The sequence below is a fragment of the Poecilia latipinna genome, unplaced genomic scaffold (genome assembly GCF_001443285.1).
Source record: "Poecilia latipinna isolate Pla-1442-1.1 unplaced genomic scaffold, P_latipinna-1.0 Scaffold103, whole genome shotgun sequence".
In the NCBI taxonomy this organism is placed as follows: domain Eukaryota; kingdom Metazoa; phylum Chordata; class Actinopteri; order Cyprinodontiformes; family Poeciliidae; genus Poecilia; species Poecilia latipinna.
The window spans coordinates 400,160-419,606 of NW_015112719.1; the positions used below are offsets into that span (position 1 = coordinate 400,160).

At 37.4% G+C, this 19,447-nt stretch overlaps 1 protein-coding gene across 2 annotated transcripts in view; it reads left to right on the top strand.

The window, feature by feature from the left end:
* abl1 (c-abl oncogene 1, non-receptor tyrosine kinase) overlaps positions 1-19,447 on the top strand; it is a 37,028-nt gene that overhangs the window by 5,393 nt on the left and 12,188 nt on the right. Inside the window, exon 2 of one of the 2 annotated variants that reach the window (XM_015027555.1) lies at positions 1,244-1,627. In XM_015027555.1, the coding sequence (XP_014883041.1) occupies positions 1,501-1,627 (127 nt within the window). In that variant the 5' untranslated portion in view covers positions 1,244-1,500. Of the gene's footprint in view, positions 1-1,243; positions 1,628-16,813; positions 17,743-19,447 lie in introns of those variants that run through there. The other variant, XM_015027557.1, reaches the window with a different exon arrangement.

Consider the following 19,447-nt stretch of genomic DNA (forward strand, 5'->3'; position numbering starts at 1 on the left):
AAAAAAAAAAAAAAAATAATGGTATGTCAGCATTCTGTTCTGGTTCTGCGAGCCCTATGTTTAATTTTCTTCTGTTGGGAAGTCTTGGTTTTGTGTTTGACCTTCAAACAAAACACCCCTGGTTATAGTGAAGTTTTTATTTATGTTTTTTCTTTTTTTTTTTTTAAGAAGATAGTATTTCTTTAAATGCAACTCACTTTGAAAACGCTGGAATCTCATGGATAATTTGCAGAAAAGGATGACGAATTCAAAGGGGAAAATATAGCTGTTGACCAAGACAATAACAAACTTAGTAAAGGCTTGGTGTTATGATGTGGGAAGCATTTTGATGACATAGTTTAAGTTCACAAATCACAAAAAATCAATACACGCTGCAATTTTCTATTCTATGCTAAACATGTGGGGACAAGTCCATCAGAATCACACTATCTGTGTGTATTGTCCCTTTTTGCAGGCACCACTCCTTAAATTCATTAACACATTATTTTGAACTGCAGTGTTGAGAAAGTCTTTCTCAGTTTGTGAAACACCAAATGTGAATAATTTTATCTCACAGTACTGTTCTGCTCCCCTCCGTTAACATTAGCAATTTGTAAAATTATTGTTTAGCGCACTCTCTAAGTTGGAGACAGTTTTGTATTTGCAATTTTGGCCTTATTTAAGTTTTCAGAGGCAATTTAACAATACCAAAACACACTGAAGTTATAAAAAAATTGCAATTTCAAAATGCCAAAAAATTTTCCATTATGGGGTTCCCAAAGTAAGGTCATTTTATGAGATGCCAGGGAAAGAATTGCAGTGACCTGAGTCCCCAGCTGTATGCATCAAAAAGTATTTCCCAGTTGTTGCACTGCCAATAACTGGGTTGAAAGATGATTTCTACACTTTCATCATGATTACTGAAAAGACCAATGTGGCTGCTGGAAACATTTTCGGTTGTTAAAAACACAGACAGTTGAGGTGTAGAAGTTAAAGAAGAAATACCTTTCACTCTCCATGAGGTTACTGGGTTTCAAAACTACATCTGGGAAGCTATCAGCTGGTTTACAAACGGTAAAAAAAAAAACTATTTAATATGGTCACACATTTTTGTTCTAAAGTAATCAAAGTTAGCATAGCAACAGTATCTCATACCTAATCTTTAGAAGTTATTGTTTCTGGATCAGTCATTCAGATGGACCCGATTCATGTTATTGATAGCTGTAGTGAGTCGTAAATGCACTTTTTCTTTTTCTTTTTTCAGATTCCCCCTGAAATGGCTTGTTTTGTCTTGTGAAGCGCGGACGCTCCACTAATGTGTGACACGCAAAGACATACTGGTGTAACTTTGATCTGCTCAGGTGACCTGAATCACCCGTTCTCTCGGAAGGAGCGTTCTGAGGCAGTGAACGGGTTTCCTGTGTCCCCCTGATCCTCTCCCTGTCTGATACCCAACTGTGGAACGGGGAACAACTGATACCAGCTTGGATAGTCCCGGCTGCAGCCTGGCACCCTGCCCTTATGGGGCAGCAGCCGGGGAAATTTGTAGGGGACCAGAGGAGACCCAGTTTGCCAGCTTTCATCAAGGGGGGAAAGAGAGACTCATCACGCCATGTGAGCCAGCCATGGAATGTTTTCGATAGACACGGTAAGATCAGAACTCTTTCGTAAAGTATAAAGAAATAAATTATTTTCAAGCAAAACAGAATGATTGCTTAGTTAGTTTTGTGCATCATATTTGCATAGATCTACAGACGCATACTGAAGTTATGTTCTGTCCCCTGCTTTCATATTATAGTTTCATCAAGGTGTAGTTGAACAGTGGCAAAATAAATACTGTCAATGATGACAGTTTTGAACTGCAGTGAAAGTAAATTTAATTTGATTATTTTTTAAATAACTTTAATTTCTCTAAAAATGTGTGTATTTAACTCCCCTTTTTTTTTTTTTTGCCAAGATCATTATCAAGATAAATTATGACATCTGGCTTTAGTGTTGACTGTTGGTATAGTTCTGTATGACACTGAAAAGTGGCTTTAAAAGCAAGAGTAAAAGATGGATTAATGAGAGTCTAAAGAAAACTAATTAGTGGTCATTACTGGAGCTGTGCAATGTCAGTAGTCACTGCAGTTTAAAAGGTCTGCTTGCATCTAGTATTTGTTGGATCAGTTAGTGTCATGACAATGATCAACTATCACAACTATCTTATCGCAATTCCAGGATTTTTCAAATATTTGTAAGCCCTATTTATTATATTGGTAATGCATCTAACCAGCTGAATAATAGACATGATTGCAAAAGATACAAGAACACATTTAACAAGCTTATAAGAACTTCTGACAACAAAAAGTTGACCAAAAAAAACTCTCTTGCAAAGCTTGGGACTCCAGATACTCCAGGATGATAATTTTAGTATCACAGTTAGAGACATGACTCTTAAAATGATAAAATAACTCAGGAATTACTACTAGTAGTTGTGACATCATGCCTTCATTTTTTGCTTTCCTAGCGTTTGTGTGACCTTTTTTGGATTTGGCTATGAAATTGCCATTGATTTGGTCTGTGTCTTTGTTTATTATCCAGATTAGTAGAAAATATAACACAGATTTGCAGGAATTCCTGCAGTCTTTTACACATTGACTAAATAAGGTAATGAGTACATTTGACAACTTATCTTTTCCTACTTTGTTCAGTCAGAGATAACTAAAAGTAAACCTGTTCATTTGTGATGTCCTCCCCCCCCCATTTAAAATTAACCACAGGATTCACACCAGAATATAAATTTCCCCATATTTTCAGTTGAAATTGTTCAAAATTAACACAATAGATTATTGAATCTGTTATTCTTTCACATGCACATTTGTAGATTGTTTCAAATGTCATCAACATGTTGCAACAAATATGGCAGGGGGATGTAGACAGTAAAACTTGTCAGAGCGGTCTAAGGCTATTATGTCATGACTTGTGGGGTGCATACTTTGTGCAACACTGAAACAAGAGTGTTGTAATTGCACAGTCTAAAACTGAGGTATTTTAAATATTTTGGATTATATTTTGATCTTTGCATTGAAAGTGCATGTTATAGTTATATACTCTACACTTTGCAACAAATTTGACTAAAAAAGAAAGCCCGATAGAGTCCAAACAGAGTCGAGCTGCAGCTATTGAATACTTTAGCATTAAATTAATTGACAAATTACTTAGTAACATGCTATGCCATGTAGGGCTGTAGCGATACAATAATCTCACAATACGATACAATACATGATATTCTGCTCACGATACGATATATATTGTGATATTCAGCAAACGATACAATTCAATACACTTTTACGATTTTCTGAAAGATTTTAGAGGGACCGAGTGATTTTGATAACTTTTTGTGACCGTTATAGAGTTGGATTGAATTAATTTAATTGAAAACTGATTAAAAGTACCAACTACACAATACCTGGCTCTGGTTGGACATGGACACAGACTTAAAGTCGCTGGACAAAATGAATCAAAGAAGTGGTGAGAAAACATGTTTCCTTTAGTTTAAACAGTACAAACTGTAGCTTACATGCATTTGTAAAGTAAATAAAGTGCACCAAGTACCCTGCTCTGAATAGTTTGATACCTTTTTAACCTTGACACTTAACATCTGAAGGAATCGCTCTAAGCCTGATGACCTAATCACTCTCCTGGTGAAGCAAGCAGTGAGTGAGCAAGGTGACAGTTGGATGTTACAATACTTGTGGATGAATATCGATTTTTTTTTTTCTAGGAAAGAAAATATATATCACAAAATCGATATGACACAGCCCTAATGTCATGTGTGTCCAAACCTTCTTTTCTTGAGGAACCCTATTTAAATCTACAATGACAGCCCACCTCCTCCCTATTTGCTACTATATTTCTGCTTTCCACTTTCAGTCAATTTATCACCTGAAATATTGCTTTACATGAACAGAAACTGTTTTCACGATATATCCGTTTCATAAAATGGACAAATTATCCCCCTGGTTGTAAATCTATTTATCCAGAAATTAGTTGTCGGGATGTCTGCAGAAATAAATGAAAGGCTCTTGTTTTATTTTTTTTAACAATCTAAAAAAATAGAGAAAAAATAATAAATAAATAAAAAAAAAATCAGGTCTGGCAGCAACATATTACCAACAAGTGCAGTTCTGGGGTGGATTCGCTATGCTCAAAAACCCCCTTTTATGCTAATTGTCAGTGATGATAGCTTGTTATTGTATCCACAGAGATATAAAACTTGAATATGCCAACAAAAGGAATAGTCAGACATTCAGAAACGATGCTGCCTTATTTGAAACCGATTTCATGTAGTCAGATGAGGAGAAAAAGGGTTTTGGAATCTGGAAAAGAAACCTGAAAAAAATCTTTTATCCTGTTGAAATACTTTAACTTTTAAGCAACTTACACCCTTCAGTCAGCAAATTACATTTCATTATTTTGAATTCCAGTAACTCTCCTCTTCTGGGAAAATACACCCTTTAGCTATTGTGGTAGGTAGGTTCTGAAATGATTCAAATCCAGCTGCAAAACTACGCCACAGAATCCAGTGTCATTATTTATTAAAACAAAGATGAAGTACGCTCAGAAAACAATAGAAATTAAAGTGGCTGTGCTTTATTTCTACACGCTTGGCTTGAGATAATATGCACCGTCTTATGCAAATTTTACACACCCTATTCTAGTGGAAAGTACTAGGCTCTGTAATAAGTACAAATTAAAAAGTTTAATATTTCTAAATACCTAATTTGTACAAAAAGATGGCAATGTTTGGAATGATAAACTGCTTGTTAAAATAAATGCAGCTTGTGTTGGAAAAAACATCCTCCGTAAAAGAGCATCAGCCGTTCAAAGCTATCTTTAAAAAGCATCGGACAGTGATTGCCTTTGTAAGAAAACTCTACCCACTGACTCAAAAGTCTTGTTTAAGACTTGTCAAGGAAGGTCAGAAAAACAGAGTGAAACCTTTTGTTGGTTAAAAAGGTCTAATTTTGCAAAGGGTCAGCAACGGGGCATATTTGTTTTCCCTTTCTGCCCCCTTTCCCTTGTGATGAGCAGGTTAGGCCATAAGAGGGAATGTGAGTCACAGTGCAGGAGCAGGGCAGCAACAACAGCTTTATGTTTTTTTTTCTCTGCCTCTTGGTGAGCTTTAGCTTGTTAAAAGTGGGATAACCAGCTGCCTTGCTCCTTCCCAGCAGGCAGGTTCAGACCTCTGCATGCAGCTGCCTGAGAGAGAGACACAGGCAGTAAAGGAGGCAAGCAAAGACCTGTCTGTTCTTTGGCTTCATTGTGTACTGTACAGTGGATTGGTGTGATTTCACTGGCTGGTTAGTACCAATTGTAATGTTTGAAGATAGTTGTGATATGCCTAGAATATTTTTAGCTGACTTTAATGTTTTGTTTTGTTAAAAAAACGGTATGTAAAAACATACAAACTGATGTACCAGGGAATAAGTTAAAAGCAGAGATATCTTGCCAGGTCTGTCCAGACATGCCATATTTATCTGATTACTGTTTTTTATTATAAAAGCTCACTAGGTAGTTAGAAATATTTTTTTCTAGTTAGTGTCTATCGTTAAAATGCATTGCAAAACTGTCCATGCCACTTTGAACTTAAACTTTATATTGCTACCACAATTTCAATGCAAGTTGAAGTAGGTATCCTCTCTATCCTAACTAATTATTTTGTACACTTATTTCAAGTGGGTTGATGTACGGTACTTTGAAACTGTTTCATACAACTGCGATGTAGATCAGTATCCACAAACAGGAGGATTCTTAAGTTCTTTTTACTCCCTTTTAGCATTCCTGTCCGTTTTGGCAGGTGTGCCTTACGTTCTGGTAATGGCTGCTGATTGTGACATAGAGGCCCTATTTATAAAGCATTCCCATAACAGAGCATTATTTCACAGTTTGGTTCATTTCAAGCCATGTTTCTTTTGTGGCGCTAGAACATTTTAGTGATCCCTTATTTAGCATTAAAATATTTAGCAGCATACATTAAAATACATGCATGCTGTATTTATTAAGTTTTATTTTGCCATCAAGAGTAAACAAATGCATATTTGTTGTTTATCTCCAGCTCCCCAGACACATATGAACATCCAAAACGAGAAATTCTTTCATACGGTTAACTTCTGCTATGATTTTATATTGAAGTAGCAAATTTCTGAGGAAAAAGGTACCAGGCTAGGTTCTTCAGCCAGCCAAACTTGTTGGGTGACAGGGAAATGCATAGGCCATTGACATGCCTTTGCTTGCTCAGTAAGGGCACACCAGGGCTTCTTTTCTTCCCCATGAACTTCAGCTGAGACCTTTCTAGTTGCATGTCTGAATTGTGGACTAGCAAACCATCTAAATGATTAGAAGCAGAATGGAAAGAAAACACACCAAGGTAATTATAAAAGTACACGAACTCATCTGATGCAGATGAGCATAGTACATGAATGAAGCAGTCATGTTGGTGTTTCTGAAGTAGTCTAAGTACTCGGTCATGGAAGAGCTGTTATCTGCTGAGAAACTGGTTCAGTATCCCTCAGGTGTTGTTTCCAGGAAGCACAACATTCATGTCTTAAACATTCACCTACCTCTGCATTAGCTACACTTGTCCAATTGTTGATACAAATGAATAATCAGGCAATCATCTGGACTCTACTGATTTTGAACTGGTGATCTATTGGGACTTCCACACCCAAACTTAGCTTGGATTTACAGAGACTGATCTGAAAAGATGGAATTGACAAGTGTCTGGACAAACTTACCTTATTAAGGTCAGAGGAGACTAAGGCAGAGGGGTTTGAGATAATAGACAATAGATAACATTGTAACAATAGCTTATTACAATGAAGGTGTGTAGAATATCATCTCTGAATGCACAATGTGTAAACCATGTAGCGGATGGGCTGCAGAAGTAGAAGAATATGAGCTAACAACGTGAGCCAACTACAGCAGTCTAAGGCTACAGTTCAAAGAGAGTCACAAAAATAGGTTAATAAGAGATTGAGAAAATTTGACCTGAGTGAGTCCCAGTTTTAACTTGGGCACTCACATGGCAGACCTAGAATTTGGCATGGACCCATCCTGCTTCATGTGATTCAGGAGTTCAGATTGTGGTGGTGTAACGGTCTAATAGAAATTTTCTTGGCACACTTTGGGCCACTCAGATACCTGTTAAGCATATTTTATCCAGCACAGCACAGCTGAGAGTTGTTGCTGACATGGCATGGTCTGATCTCAAAGTGTACTAAGGTACTACGTTTTCAATTCTAAAACCATAAAAACTTTTTCTTTTTAAATACCTTTTAGTATGAAGTAATAACCTGCTTTATTGTTTCCAAACCAGGCTACCAAGTGGTTCACTATCTCTCTATACTTAACTTCTTGATCATCTCTGATAAACCTGACAGAGTCATCTGAGTATTTCCACAAATAACAGGGGTCTGTTTTGTTCTGGAAGTCTGAGGTGCACCGAGTGAAAAGGAGTGATGATAATGATATCGTGGTATTTTCACTAAAGGTTGTCATAGTGTTTCTCTCATATCAACAAATGCCTGTTGTGGACTGCGTCTGTCCCTTTATAACTGTCATTTGATTGCTGCTTACAAGCAGGATAATGCATGACATCAGAAAGCTCAAATCATCTAAAACTAATATCTTAAAGATGGCATTGAATTTACTTCTATTCACATTACAATTCAGATAAATAAAGCATTAAATAGGGTATTGAGTTGTGCATGTCCAACCGACCAATCTGCAGGAATTTTTAATACCCTTTTGAATTTAAGCTATGAAGAATTAAAGGAGTTTTGAAGGCAAAATGGATTATGTCCCAGTACCAGCACACAATACCTGATAAAACCATGATAGTACAGATGTGCGTATTTGTTGACGAGGACGAAAAACATTTGACCAACCAATTGTTGGTTACATTAGAAAAAATACAAATTCTGGGTGCCAGGTGTGTATTTATGTCGGTAGATTCTGTATGTGTATTGGGCTAACCATTTTAGTTTGTCGGTAAATGTATTTTTTTGTTTTTTTTGCTGAAAGTAGAGAAATCCTTGGAGTCTAGAGACCAAAATCTCTTCCCATGATTCTTTCTTGTTGTGCATGTGTGTGTGTTTGTACGGCACACGTTGACACACAACCACAGAGCAGCTCTTAGTAATATTCATTGAGGCCAGCTGTTAGGCCTCTGGTGGCCTTGACCTGGTTGGCTATGTCTCCAAATTTGAGTGTAACATTAGACAAAACTTTAATGAAATCCTCAGGTGATGTCCCTGTCACTTAGCTAATTTATTTGCTAATTAAAACAGATATGAAAAATCCTGTAATAATCCAAGTTTTTGTTTTATCTGTACTAGTCTTTAATCTAATCTTTTTAAGATTCACCAACTTGGCTGATAATGATGGCGCTAGAACATGTGGCATTGTTAGGACTGATTGTTCAGTGATGTGTGAGAGCGTTGCTGCAGAGGCCTTTTCTGTCTGGAACACACGATTGTCTCTGGCCAGATGACACATCACTTCCCATCAGTGTTTTTTCCTCTCATCAAGTCTTGGCCATGTGGAAAACAAATTTCCCTTTATTGTCACACTAATTAATGACCAGCCTCAACAGTTTAGTGAAGAAAAGCAAGGGAGTTAGTTGCTTTACCATTTCACATCCTGCAATCTGTGTTTACTAATCTCTTGTGCTGGTCGATAAAAGTTGCTGATTAATGAAACCAAACAGTATTTAAGAAGAGCTCTGAAAATGTACCTGAAATGAATAAACATAAGGGGTATGATTATGATAGTGAGACTTGTTGGTTACAAAATATTTATGGGAAGTGACCATTCTGAGATCTTTGTGCATTAATTGTTTGTTTTGGATTTTAACAAATACATAAATCTGAACCCCTTGTAGTCGCAATCAAGACGAGCATATGTTTATATGCAATGTTTGTCTGTCATTCAAAAGTTATCCGGGCTGTTTTCAAAGCCTTTTTGAAATCATAAACTGACATATAAAGCTGTAGCTGTGTGATGATGTTGCCACAGCACAGTTTGTTTTGGAGTTTTTATTGTCCTGCTCTAGTGTGACACCCAGTGGTTTTCTGAAGTTGCTCTGCTCTCCTATTGTAAGATTTACTAATCCCTGCAATCTGTTTTTTTTTTGTTTTTTTTTTTTTTTTTGTACATTTTCTAAGCTTTATTTTGAAAAAGTTTGCTTTTTCTGCTTGGAAAAGCAAACTTTTCCAAACAGGCCCATTTTTCAACTGTAAGTATGCCACAAAAGTTGCATGCCTCTGATAAGTTATAGCTTTGTTTTTGTTTGTTTTTTTATTTCAACACTGTAACATTCATTCAGCATGAAAAAAAGGTTTCTCGGCTTGATGTTTGCATTCTGCCAAAGTTTTAATATTGTCACCTGTACTCTTTCCATTGTAACATACCAAATTCTTCTGCAGGGAAAATAAGGCCAATTGTGTAACCCTGAGCTCTGCTCAGTATGACCACATTCTTCTTGGGTTCCTGCCAAAACATTTCTCTTGAGCCTATCCGCTCTGCTTCCAAGAGAATCACATGTTTGTATCTGGTCTCTTGCATCAAAGGTGGGTTGAGTAATATTGCCTATTATGCTCAGAGACAAGGAGTGAGAGTTAAACATTAGGGCAAGCTGCAGCAGCAAGGAGAAATATGCAATCCTTTGTGCATTCCCCTCTCAAATAACTGGTGAAGTTCCCTCATTCCCTCGTTCTTTTCTCTCTGTTTTAATGATTGAATTTCTTTTGTAATTGTTTCATGTTTTTGAAAAGTGCAAAACAATCTTATTGGTGTTTTTCTTCAGATAGTTGCAAAGATTAATCACCTTCAGCCTATTTACATAAGAAACCCTGACCTATCTGATCTGGTGTTTATGACCTAATTAAGATTTAAATTTAACTGGCAAAGACCTTGTCTTGTATGGCCCCTTAAAATACACCTGCCATGTTTGTGTACATTTTGTATGTATGTTTGCATGGTTTTTTATATATATGTTTTAATGTAAAGCACTTTGGCTACCCTAGAGGTTTTTTTAGATATGACTTTGAAATAAAGTCGATTGATAAAGTGCAACTGTAATTTGATTAATTTGAAGAAAAATGTGTCAATATACAACTGACAATATCTAATGACAATATATAATGAATTATTTAAACAACTTTGAATCTTGAGAGTTCTACTTTACAATGTCAAGGACTGAGCAAATGCATAGAACAAATTAATGCATGGATGTGCCATAACTTTTTTCAATAGAACAGAAACAAAACAGAAGAAATTATATTTGGACCTAAAGAGGAATGATCTAGAGCCAGTACACATCTTCAGCTGTACAGCTAGAAACTAGTGATCAGGCCCAAAATCTGGAGGTAGTGATGGACGTAGACCTGAACCTCCAAAGACACACAAAGCCATTACAAAGTCAGCCTTCTATCACCTAGGAATATTTCCAGGATTAAAGGATTATTGTCCCAGAACAATCCAGAGAAACTGCAACAGTGTTTTCATAAGTCTACCTAAAAAATCAGATAGCTGGAGCAGATCAGACAATGGAGTACATCACCCCAGTTCTACAGTCATTACAGTGGCTTCCCGTAGCTTGGAGAATAGACTTTAAAATGCTTTTGTTAATTTATAAATTTCTAAATGGCTTAATACCAAATGCATTAAAGTCCTGTTGTTGTATCAACCTTCTAGACCTCTTAAGTCTTCTAGTTCAAGTCTACTCTGGATCCCTAAACTCAGAACCAAACACAGAGAAGCAACATACAGTTTTTATGCTCCTCTAATCTGGAACAAATTTCCAGAGAACTGCAAAACAGCTGATACACTGAATTCCTTTAAATCAAGACTAAAATACCTTTTGCAGCTTGTGTCGATGTTTTTGACTAAGAAAATTAAGAACATCTTTAGTCAAATTTGGTAATTTTCTTATGTACAAATAAAGTACAAATAAAGGTATCTATAAGTAAAATGATTGCTGTTTTTGTCAATGAGTAAGAATAAATAAATGCTTGGAGGAAAATATCTGTCCAATTGTTCATCGTTCATACATAGGGGCATTTACTCCTAAATTCTCACTATGGAGAAAACAGAGTGTTGATGGGAGCGTTTTAAAAGTGGATGTGCAGCAATGGTAAACACCTGCAGAAATGACAACTTAAAAAGACAGCAGGAAGCAGGCTGTCGAGTAGGGGTAGCTATGCTTCAGTTCTGTGTCCTAAACTACGTGAGACTTTTACAAGACTGGAATAATTGGATGATTGACTGTAGTGTTAATGTTGTGATCTGTCAGAAGCTCTTCTGTCTGTTGAGCAGCATAAAACTGACCCAAGTGTTGATCCAAACTGTTTTCTCAGCACAGCCTTCTTTGGTAACTAATACTGCTTTTCTGTCAGCTTCTTGCCCTTAAGCTGACAGTGTTATTGATAGCAACGATATAACCTTTTAGTAGCTTCACGGCTTGATGTTACAGTGGTTAAACCCCTCCAGTCACTCATCCCCACCCCAAAAAAAACCCAAAACAAAAAACTTAGCTCATGTGTATAAAAAAAGTAACTTAAATATTCAAGAATTGTATTATATGATAAAAACTTTCCACTTCTCAGTCTTATCATTTACAGAAAACTGACATCAAAATGGACCGACTGCAAATAAGCATCTCTCTGTGTTGAAGACGACAATTTTGTTTTTATGTGAAACAAATTTGAGGAATGTCACTTTGACATTTCATCACAGTTGAAATCCCTGATGGAGTTAAGGGTCTGTTTCTTTTAACAAATCTGTATATTTGATCTGGAATATTTCACAGCAACCATTTTACTTACAGGAAAAATAGTAATGATGTTTATAAACATTTATTCTTCAGGTATAGCATGACTGATGGCAATGATAAACATGCGCTTGATTAACCAAAATCTGATTATTTTATTTTTCTTAAGGATATTATTCAGGATTTTTTTTGTTTTTTTGTTTAACAGTTAATCTATGTTGTATAAAATTTAATGTCCACTCCTACAAGAGACGTTCATTACTTAAGTATAACAAGAATTTTTCTAAAGATGTGGAAGGCAATAAAAAAAGTAGTCCTTTGTGATTTACTAAATTTGTAAACTTAGTTGACTAAAACTAAACTTAAAGCCAAAATGTCCACAGGTGAATGAAATGCAATTAATATTTAAATTACATTTAGTCAGATGAAAGTTAACACTGGTTGAAACTTGCATAACTGCCATAGATTTTCTTATTCATTCTGAAGCTCAGTCATGGCATCATTGTAGTCTGAAAGTAACATAAGTTATCTTTCTCTCTGATTTGCTTTAACCTGCATACCCTCACATAAAATACACATTTGCATGCTCAGAGAGTGCCTCCAAGTGAAGTTAGGAATGCAGTCTGAGAATCTGTTGCCACCTGGTTCCATGCGCGCACACACACACACACACACGCACGCGCGCGAACACTCGTGTAGGGGAAAAAAACTTCCCCTACTGCCTTTCCTTGCTCCATGCCCAAGCAGGCCGCTGTAGCTCCGGACACAGCTGTTGTTTTCTCTACAGACAACCTGCTACCTCAGACGCCAGAAGGACAGGGCTGGGATCAGCTCAGTGTTGCTGTCTTGGGCAGAAAACATCTCTCATCTTACTTACTGACAGATGATTAAGTTGGATATGATTTAAAATTTGGACACTTTTTTTTTGGTTAAACACGTTGAGATATGTTTAACTTGTGAAGTTTTCTCTTTTAAATACTTTCATTTCAGTGTGCATTGTTTGGCTTTTCCTTTCCTTTTTTTCCCCTTGCCAGCTCAAATTTGACTTTATTGGTGTTCTGTCCTGTTTCTTGGTTTTGCATTAAACTCCTCTTCATAGCGCTGTAAGAGGATAAGATTGGGGCTGTAAAGCTAGCTGCATCTGGATCCACTTAGACGCTGAGAGAAGCCTGAGCAGTTTCACCACTGCAGCTCAACAGTCTCTCATAGCCAGAGTCTCTCCTCTGTGTATTTATTGCTGTTTTTACTCAGACGGGTATTTAGACGAACGGGGTCTTTCCCCAGGCATCTAGATAACAATTCCAAAGCATTTACAATTGATAGTAGAAAAATGTGCACAATTTTTCTTTTTTTTTCTTTTTTTTTTAATTCTGTCAGTTTTTATGATAGTGCTGTCTTTTTATGCTGTTAAATCACAAAATTAAGCCCAGAATGACAACATATCCTTAAATAAACTCCAGTGCGACCACTTTCCTCGAGAGGTCACCTGATTTAGTAAGTCTAGCTGTATGTAATTTAATCATACTATAGCTATAAAAATTATGCATCATTTTATTCACATTTCACATTTATGCACCATTTTGTGTTGGTCTATTAAATAAAACTTCAACAAGACATTAAAAGTTTTTGGTTATAATCAGAGGTGTTTTTTTTTTTTTTTGGGATATTCGAGGAAAAAAAAGGTTTTACTATTTCACAATTTTTTTCTTTGCAATCAACAAAGAATGTAAACATTTTCTAATATGTTTATTTTATCAAAATTACTCTAGCATTTCAAAGAGTGGACGTTATAAAACTGTCTGAAGATGTGGTTTGATTTAGTCAATTATTGAAATTCTTAGACAACAGTAAAACTACAAGAAAATTGTAGTCCGCCTCTTGGCGGACTGACAATTGCCATGTACGCACCGATGCTTACACGGCATCAGTGTACGCTCACATATTTGCTGCTCTCATTGCAGTTGGGGCCAGTTGAGCCCTACAGCAGCAGGGTGCGAATAATATATTCTTTCATACCAGTGATGTTTAAGATTGCTTTGTCTGAAATGCAGGGGAGTAATTGGGTTAAGCTCAGAGCGAGCTAAAAACTCTGACCTGAAGCTTCATCATAACTGTAGCTGGATCAGAGCGTATAACGTTCTGAAAAACCCGACTTTGGCGATAGCTGGTCCTTTTTGTTTTGTTTTGGTGCTGCTTTCTAAAGCTGTGTGGCGGAAAGTAGAATTCTGCACATAAATGTTCTGCATGAGTTAAAATTTAAAACAACCCACTATGTGTGTCTGCACGGTCATGCCAAAAAACAAAAAAATCTTGGTATATCATTGTATCTTTTTATTTAAAATAACATTTAAATGTTTAAGAGTACCTTGGCAAATTATCCATCAATGCCAATTTAATTCTGTAAAACAATTCCAGATTTATTTCATTTTATTATTATTATATTTATTTATTTATGTATGTATTTATCAGTTTTATCAGGCTGTTTTTTGGAATCAAGCAAAGGGAGGGTTTTGCTGTTTTTGCTTGTGGTCGAAATTTATGAGTGTCATTTATGAAAGCTTAGCTTGCTCGGTGCCAACCCATTGAGTTAACTGGGCAAGTTGCGTCAAAATGGCACCCAAAAGCCTTGAAAGGTTAACTCAAATGTAACTGCCTCTGAACAACTTCATCATAAAATCTGTAAAATAATTACTTTTACTGCTGAGGAGTTTTGGCTACAAACGGTGTCGGCACTGTGGCTATTACCAGAAGCGGATTTAAAACCTTGAACTAGAGCAATGAGCAGTTCAGTCTCAAGTGTCCACTCCTCCCTGTGGACTACACTAAGTGGCAAATTATACGGAAATCTAAGTCCCCCAGCTTCATCTGCTGGTCTGCATGCCTCAGACACTCTGGCTGCTTTCAGCAGAGGGCTCAGAGTAAACAGCCACATGTGCAAACACACATCCACGCATTCAGAATACCTGCTTCCTGCGTGTTTCTCTTTTCTTTCCACCTGACTAATTCTGATTGCTTTAAATGTTAAGTGGAGTTAAGACAAAGAAATACTCGATTATGTACAGTGAACAAAATGTATTAGAAACAGCTTTTTGAACCCTCCCCCCCTTCTTTTTTCAAACTCTGTAATTAGAAAGCTTGTTGGTTTAAGTGCATATATGACTCCTCTTCCACATAATAGATGAACAAGATTTATAGCTAATGTTGGCTGGCCCTATTTTACCACCGTCAGTGTGATTATGGTTATATCCTAGCGTGCCAAGTCTAATATATGATTAACAGTTAAAGTTGAAGTAAGAAAACGGCGGTCATTATGCCAGTGTACTGGTTTTTCATCAAGGTTTGGAGAAAAGAATTGTGTATCCAGGAGGAGTGAGAAACAAAGCACCGGCAACCATCTCGTGGGTGGATGTACGTCAGCTAACTGTTAACATATTAGTCCACAGTATAAAACGCGAGCTATTCCGCTATGAGCTCATTTCCAAACAATGTGCTTCGTGCCTCTCCATCTGCAACCTTTTTTCCTCTTGCCTCCATTTTTACAGCCCCTCTTCTCTTGCCCTCATCCTCTCATCTTCCCCAACTCTATGTGGCTGCGGTAAGTTAATCGGCCTTCCTCAGAGCTCTAGGAAGCCTGCATTTCTTTATAATTGGTGTTTTGGGGTGGTGCATGAGAAGTAGGCAAATGTTTGTCATACTGACACGGCATTGATGATGTGGGTAGGGAGTGTGGGGGGCATCACAGTGCCAAATGATTTGAGGGTCAGCACACAGGGTTTAAAAGTCAGACTAATGCCATGTTGATGGATTTCTGATTGTTGATGTGACAGACGCAAAAGCATCCATTATAATCGTATCGAGGATATTATTGTTGTGTCGTATTAACTGTTAACTCCACAGATTTAAGGGCTTCTTAAAGGATTTCCGTGCTCGTGGATCAGTGATTTTGTTCTTTCTGTGCAGCTTTTAGGTGACTTTTAAGAGCAGAAAATCTCTTATCCAAACATCCAGATTCTTCTTGTCATCTTTGACTTGTTTTCTATGTTTGACTAGGTGGTCATTACACTGATTACACAATTATTATTTGATATGTTTCCTTAAAAAACAGTTTTATTGTTATAAAATGATTACGGAACTTATCTTTTCCATTTTAGATTTGCAGTTAGCCTTGTTAATGCTAACTGCTAATTTTCTTGAGAAACACCTGCACACCAGAGAGTGTTGTTTGTATCATAAGCTGGTAGCACTTATGAATAGATCCTTACTGATTTAAAAATGATCAGATTTTTTTAAAGTTTTCAATCAGCTGATTAGTGCTGATCACCAGCCAGGATCGATTTTACAATATATTCCTCCTTTAAAGATAAAACCCACCAGTTAAATCAAATTTACTGCTTCGGTACACCAGTGTCATTAAATATGGGAAGTTTGCATCTACCAGTTTCACAACACTTGCATTCTGTAATATTTTCAGATATTTACTGATGGAACCAGCAGTGACACAAAAATTTTAAAACAGCAAAAGCAATCTAAATCAAACTGAGTAGAGTTCTTTTAACCTCTTTAGCTTTTTGCTACAACAATAAATCATGATTCTTATAATTTTCCCCCAATAACAAACTATATGATAATTGTCCATCCCTTGAGGAATTGAGAGGCAGAGGTCTAGGAGTATGTAAATATTCACATACTACTAGACCACTAGTAATATCCAACATGAGCTCAATGTTGTGCGGTTCATTTGTAGGTTTTTGTTTTCTCCCCAGTAACACAATTCCACAGATGTTGATGCATGTAATACAATGATACTGTTTTCATTTTGATGTATTCAGATGCTCTTTTTCATTCCCTTTTGACATGAAAGTATGGGGGGAAAAAATGACCTAGTTAGGTGACAAATGAAACGCAGGAAAAACTGATAAATGTTACGCTTTCAGCTGAGAGCTTTAGTTCTGCCTTCAATGGCCCAGTCCTGTTTCCAGAAATGATTTCTTAACCTGTAAACATTTCAGAGTGGAGAAAGAGGGGGAAAAACCATGACTGAAGACAGAGCATGGTAGAAAGACAGAGAGGGGGAAGGGGCTGAAAAGTTGGAGGAGGAGCATCTTTTAATCATTTTGACTTCAAAAGGAGGAGAAAGAAGACTGTGTAAGAACTATGTGGAGTTTAAGTTATTTAGGTGTTTAGTGAATTAGTCGTCTGGAGCTTTTACTTTTAAAGCTGACATGATGTTTGGATGCTGGTGAGGTGTTGGGAATCTTTTAACTGCGTGTGTGTGTAAGTGTGTGGTAGCAGTTTCTCCCTCCTACTTTTGGAGGTGGGAGGGCTTAGCTGATGTCACTGAGTGCAGCAGGCAGAGCTTGAAAGAGGCCCTTTGTTGGCTGCTGCAGCACGAGTGGTCCCTGCGCTTCGGATACACGCTCACACCAGGGGACAGGAGAGGGGAATGGCAATGTCCACCCTGTGCTAATGCCCACTCTGCCATTACTTCTACACACCTACCAACTCTCTGGACTCAAGCTGCTCCTCTGGATTTCTGTTTTGCCTCTTAAAAGTGGATGTAGCTAAAAGTCCTAAAGTCAACAAGGGAGGGAGGAAAAAAAAAAAAAAAACGAGAAAAAAGATGGAGACGCTCAGAAGAAAAAGTTGGTAGGCTTTGCCGGACAGCTGCTCTTTCGGGTTTTCAAAAGGAAAGGAAAGACGAGAAGGATATACGGCAGCTGGAAGGAACCGACAAAAGGAAATCTCTCCACATTTTAGCCTGATCTTTCCTTTTTTGGGACAAATGTAGATAGAAACTTTTGAGTGACGTCGGATTTGATCAAGCAACTATAATTTCGGCAGGAAGGTGGGGGGAAAAAAGCAGATGAAAATGTTGGAGATATGCCTGAAATTGGTGGGGTGTAAATCTAAGAAGGGCCTCTCGTCATCCTCCAGCTGCTACTTAGAAGGTAAGAACACTTCATGGCTATTATGGCATTGTCTTTTAGCTCGGGCCTATTGTTTACAAAACGCAGCTGTTTAATAAAAAAAAAAAAAAAGGTCAAAACATTAGAGGAAAATTAGGAATGGTGAGTAAAGGAAAAAAAAAAGAAGAGGTTTTGAGACGATAAGTTTTGATGTGATTTCTGAGCTTTGGAAACTAAAGAACAGGGAGGGTAAGCAGAGAGAAAGCACAGGGGAGGAGGAGGGAGGCCAGACACTCTGGCTGGCTAGAGAGGAAAAAAAATGTGGAAAAAAAAGACAGCAAAAAGAATACAAGGAAATCTGACTCCTGGCCATGTCCCACTTAACTCTTGTTTAGGAGGGGAGGGGGAATCTAATCTCTGTGTGCACTTTTCACTTCTTTGCTGTTCTTTATTACTTCATTAGGTTTTCAGTGTGCCTATAAAAATTTAGAAAGACATCTTGATATAGTGGTTTTAATTTTGTGCACAGTTGAAGTCCATGTGATTTTCATAATGACAGGGACTGAGTCTTTAATAAGAGAGGAGGAACAAAAAGTTCTCTATGTTTCAATTTGGAGCAAAAACAATTAGCAAACACCTGGAAGAACTGCACATCTGCTGAACTTATCATGCAAACTACTTCCTACTCCAACACTCCTAAGAATGGATGTAAGCGGCATAAAGGAGAAGCACTCTTGTGATGATGTGCTGAAGATGGAGTTTAGGAAAGAGCAGAACATTCCTGAAGAGACAAAGGCCAAATTTCAAGGTGTCAAATGGGAAGTCAAAAATTTTTTTGACTAGTGCCACCTACTTTACACCACTCATTCAATTTGGGAGTCATTGAACCACCAGATTTATCTGTTATTGAGGAACCAGAGACTCGACAAGTATTGACAAACTTTCCTGGAACTGTGAACAAGGAAAATGACACTGCTTTTCTCCAAGTTGGTATAACAACTGTAAGTGGTTTGTGTATATGGTATGAAAGCATGCTGTTTTTTTTAAATTCTGCAGACATTTTTCTTGAGTTTCTGAGGTCAGAGGTTGTGCTGTGTATGTCATATTGATAGAAGGCATAAAAAAAAATCCAGGCAATCTGTTTTTGGCATATTGAATGAACACTTTTAAACAGGAACCCACTTGTGCTTGCTAGTGTAAAATCACATTTTTAAGGGTTTAGATGTTGATTTGCAGGCGGACTCTGAGCTCTGTTGCTGCACCATAAACTGGAATTACAAGCGCCACTTGAGCCAGTTTTTAAATCCGGGAACATTTCTCCATTTGAAGCAATCAGAAGTCGGCGTTACCCTCTGAACCGAGGGGACGTGGGAGGAAATCCAGCAGGATGCACTCCCTTCACCAGACACACTGAAAAGCGTTGTGCCCAAATTTCTCTCACTCAAGTTGCAGTAGGAGCATCAGTGAAGGCAGATGACGTGAGAGAGCAACAGAGAGAAAAATATTAGTTTTGGAAGTTGAGAACTAGAGTATTTTATGACACTTCTCATCCCTTTTACCAGTTGATTTTTTGTGTGTGCGATCTCTCATTTCGAACGTATGCTTCTTGGAGCACTTCTAGGGTTGACAGTGGAGCAGAGCCATGGAGAGAAAATTAGGGTAATCACTGCTCTGCTACAGCAGCGAAGTGCGCAGGGGCAGCGCAGCGGAGACGCATGCATTGTAAATAACTCTTCAACTGACTGTC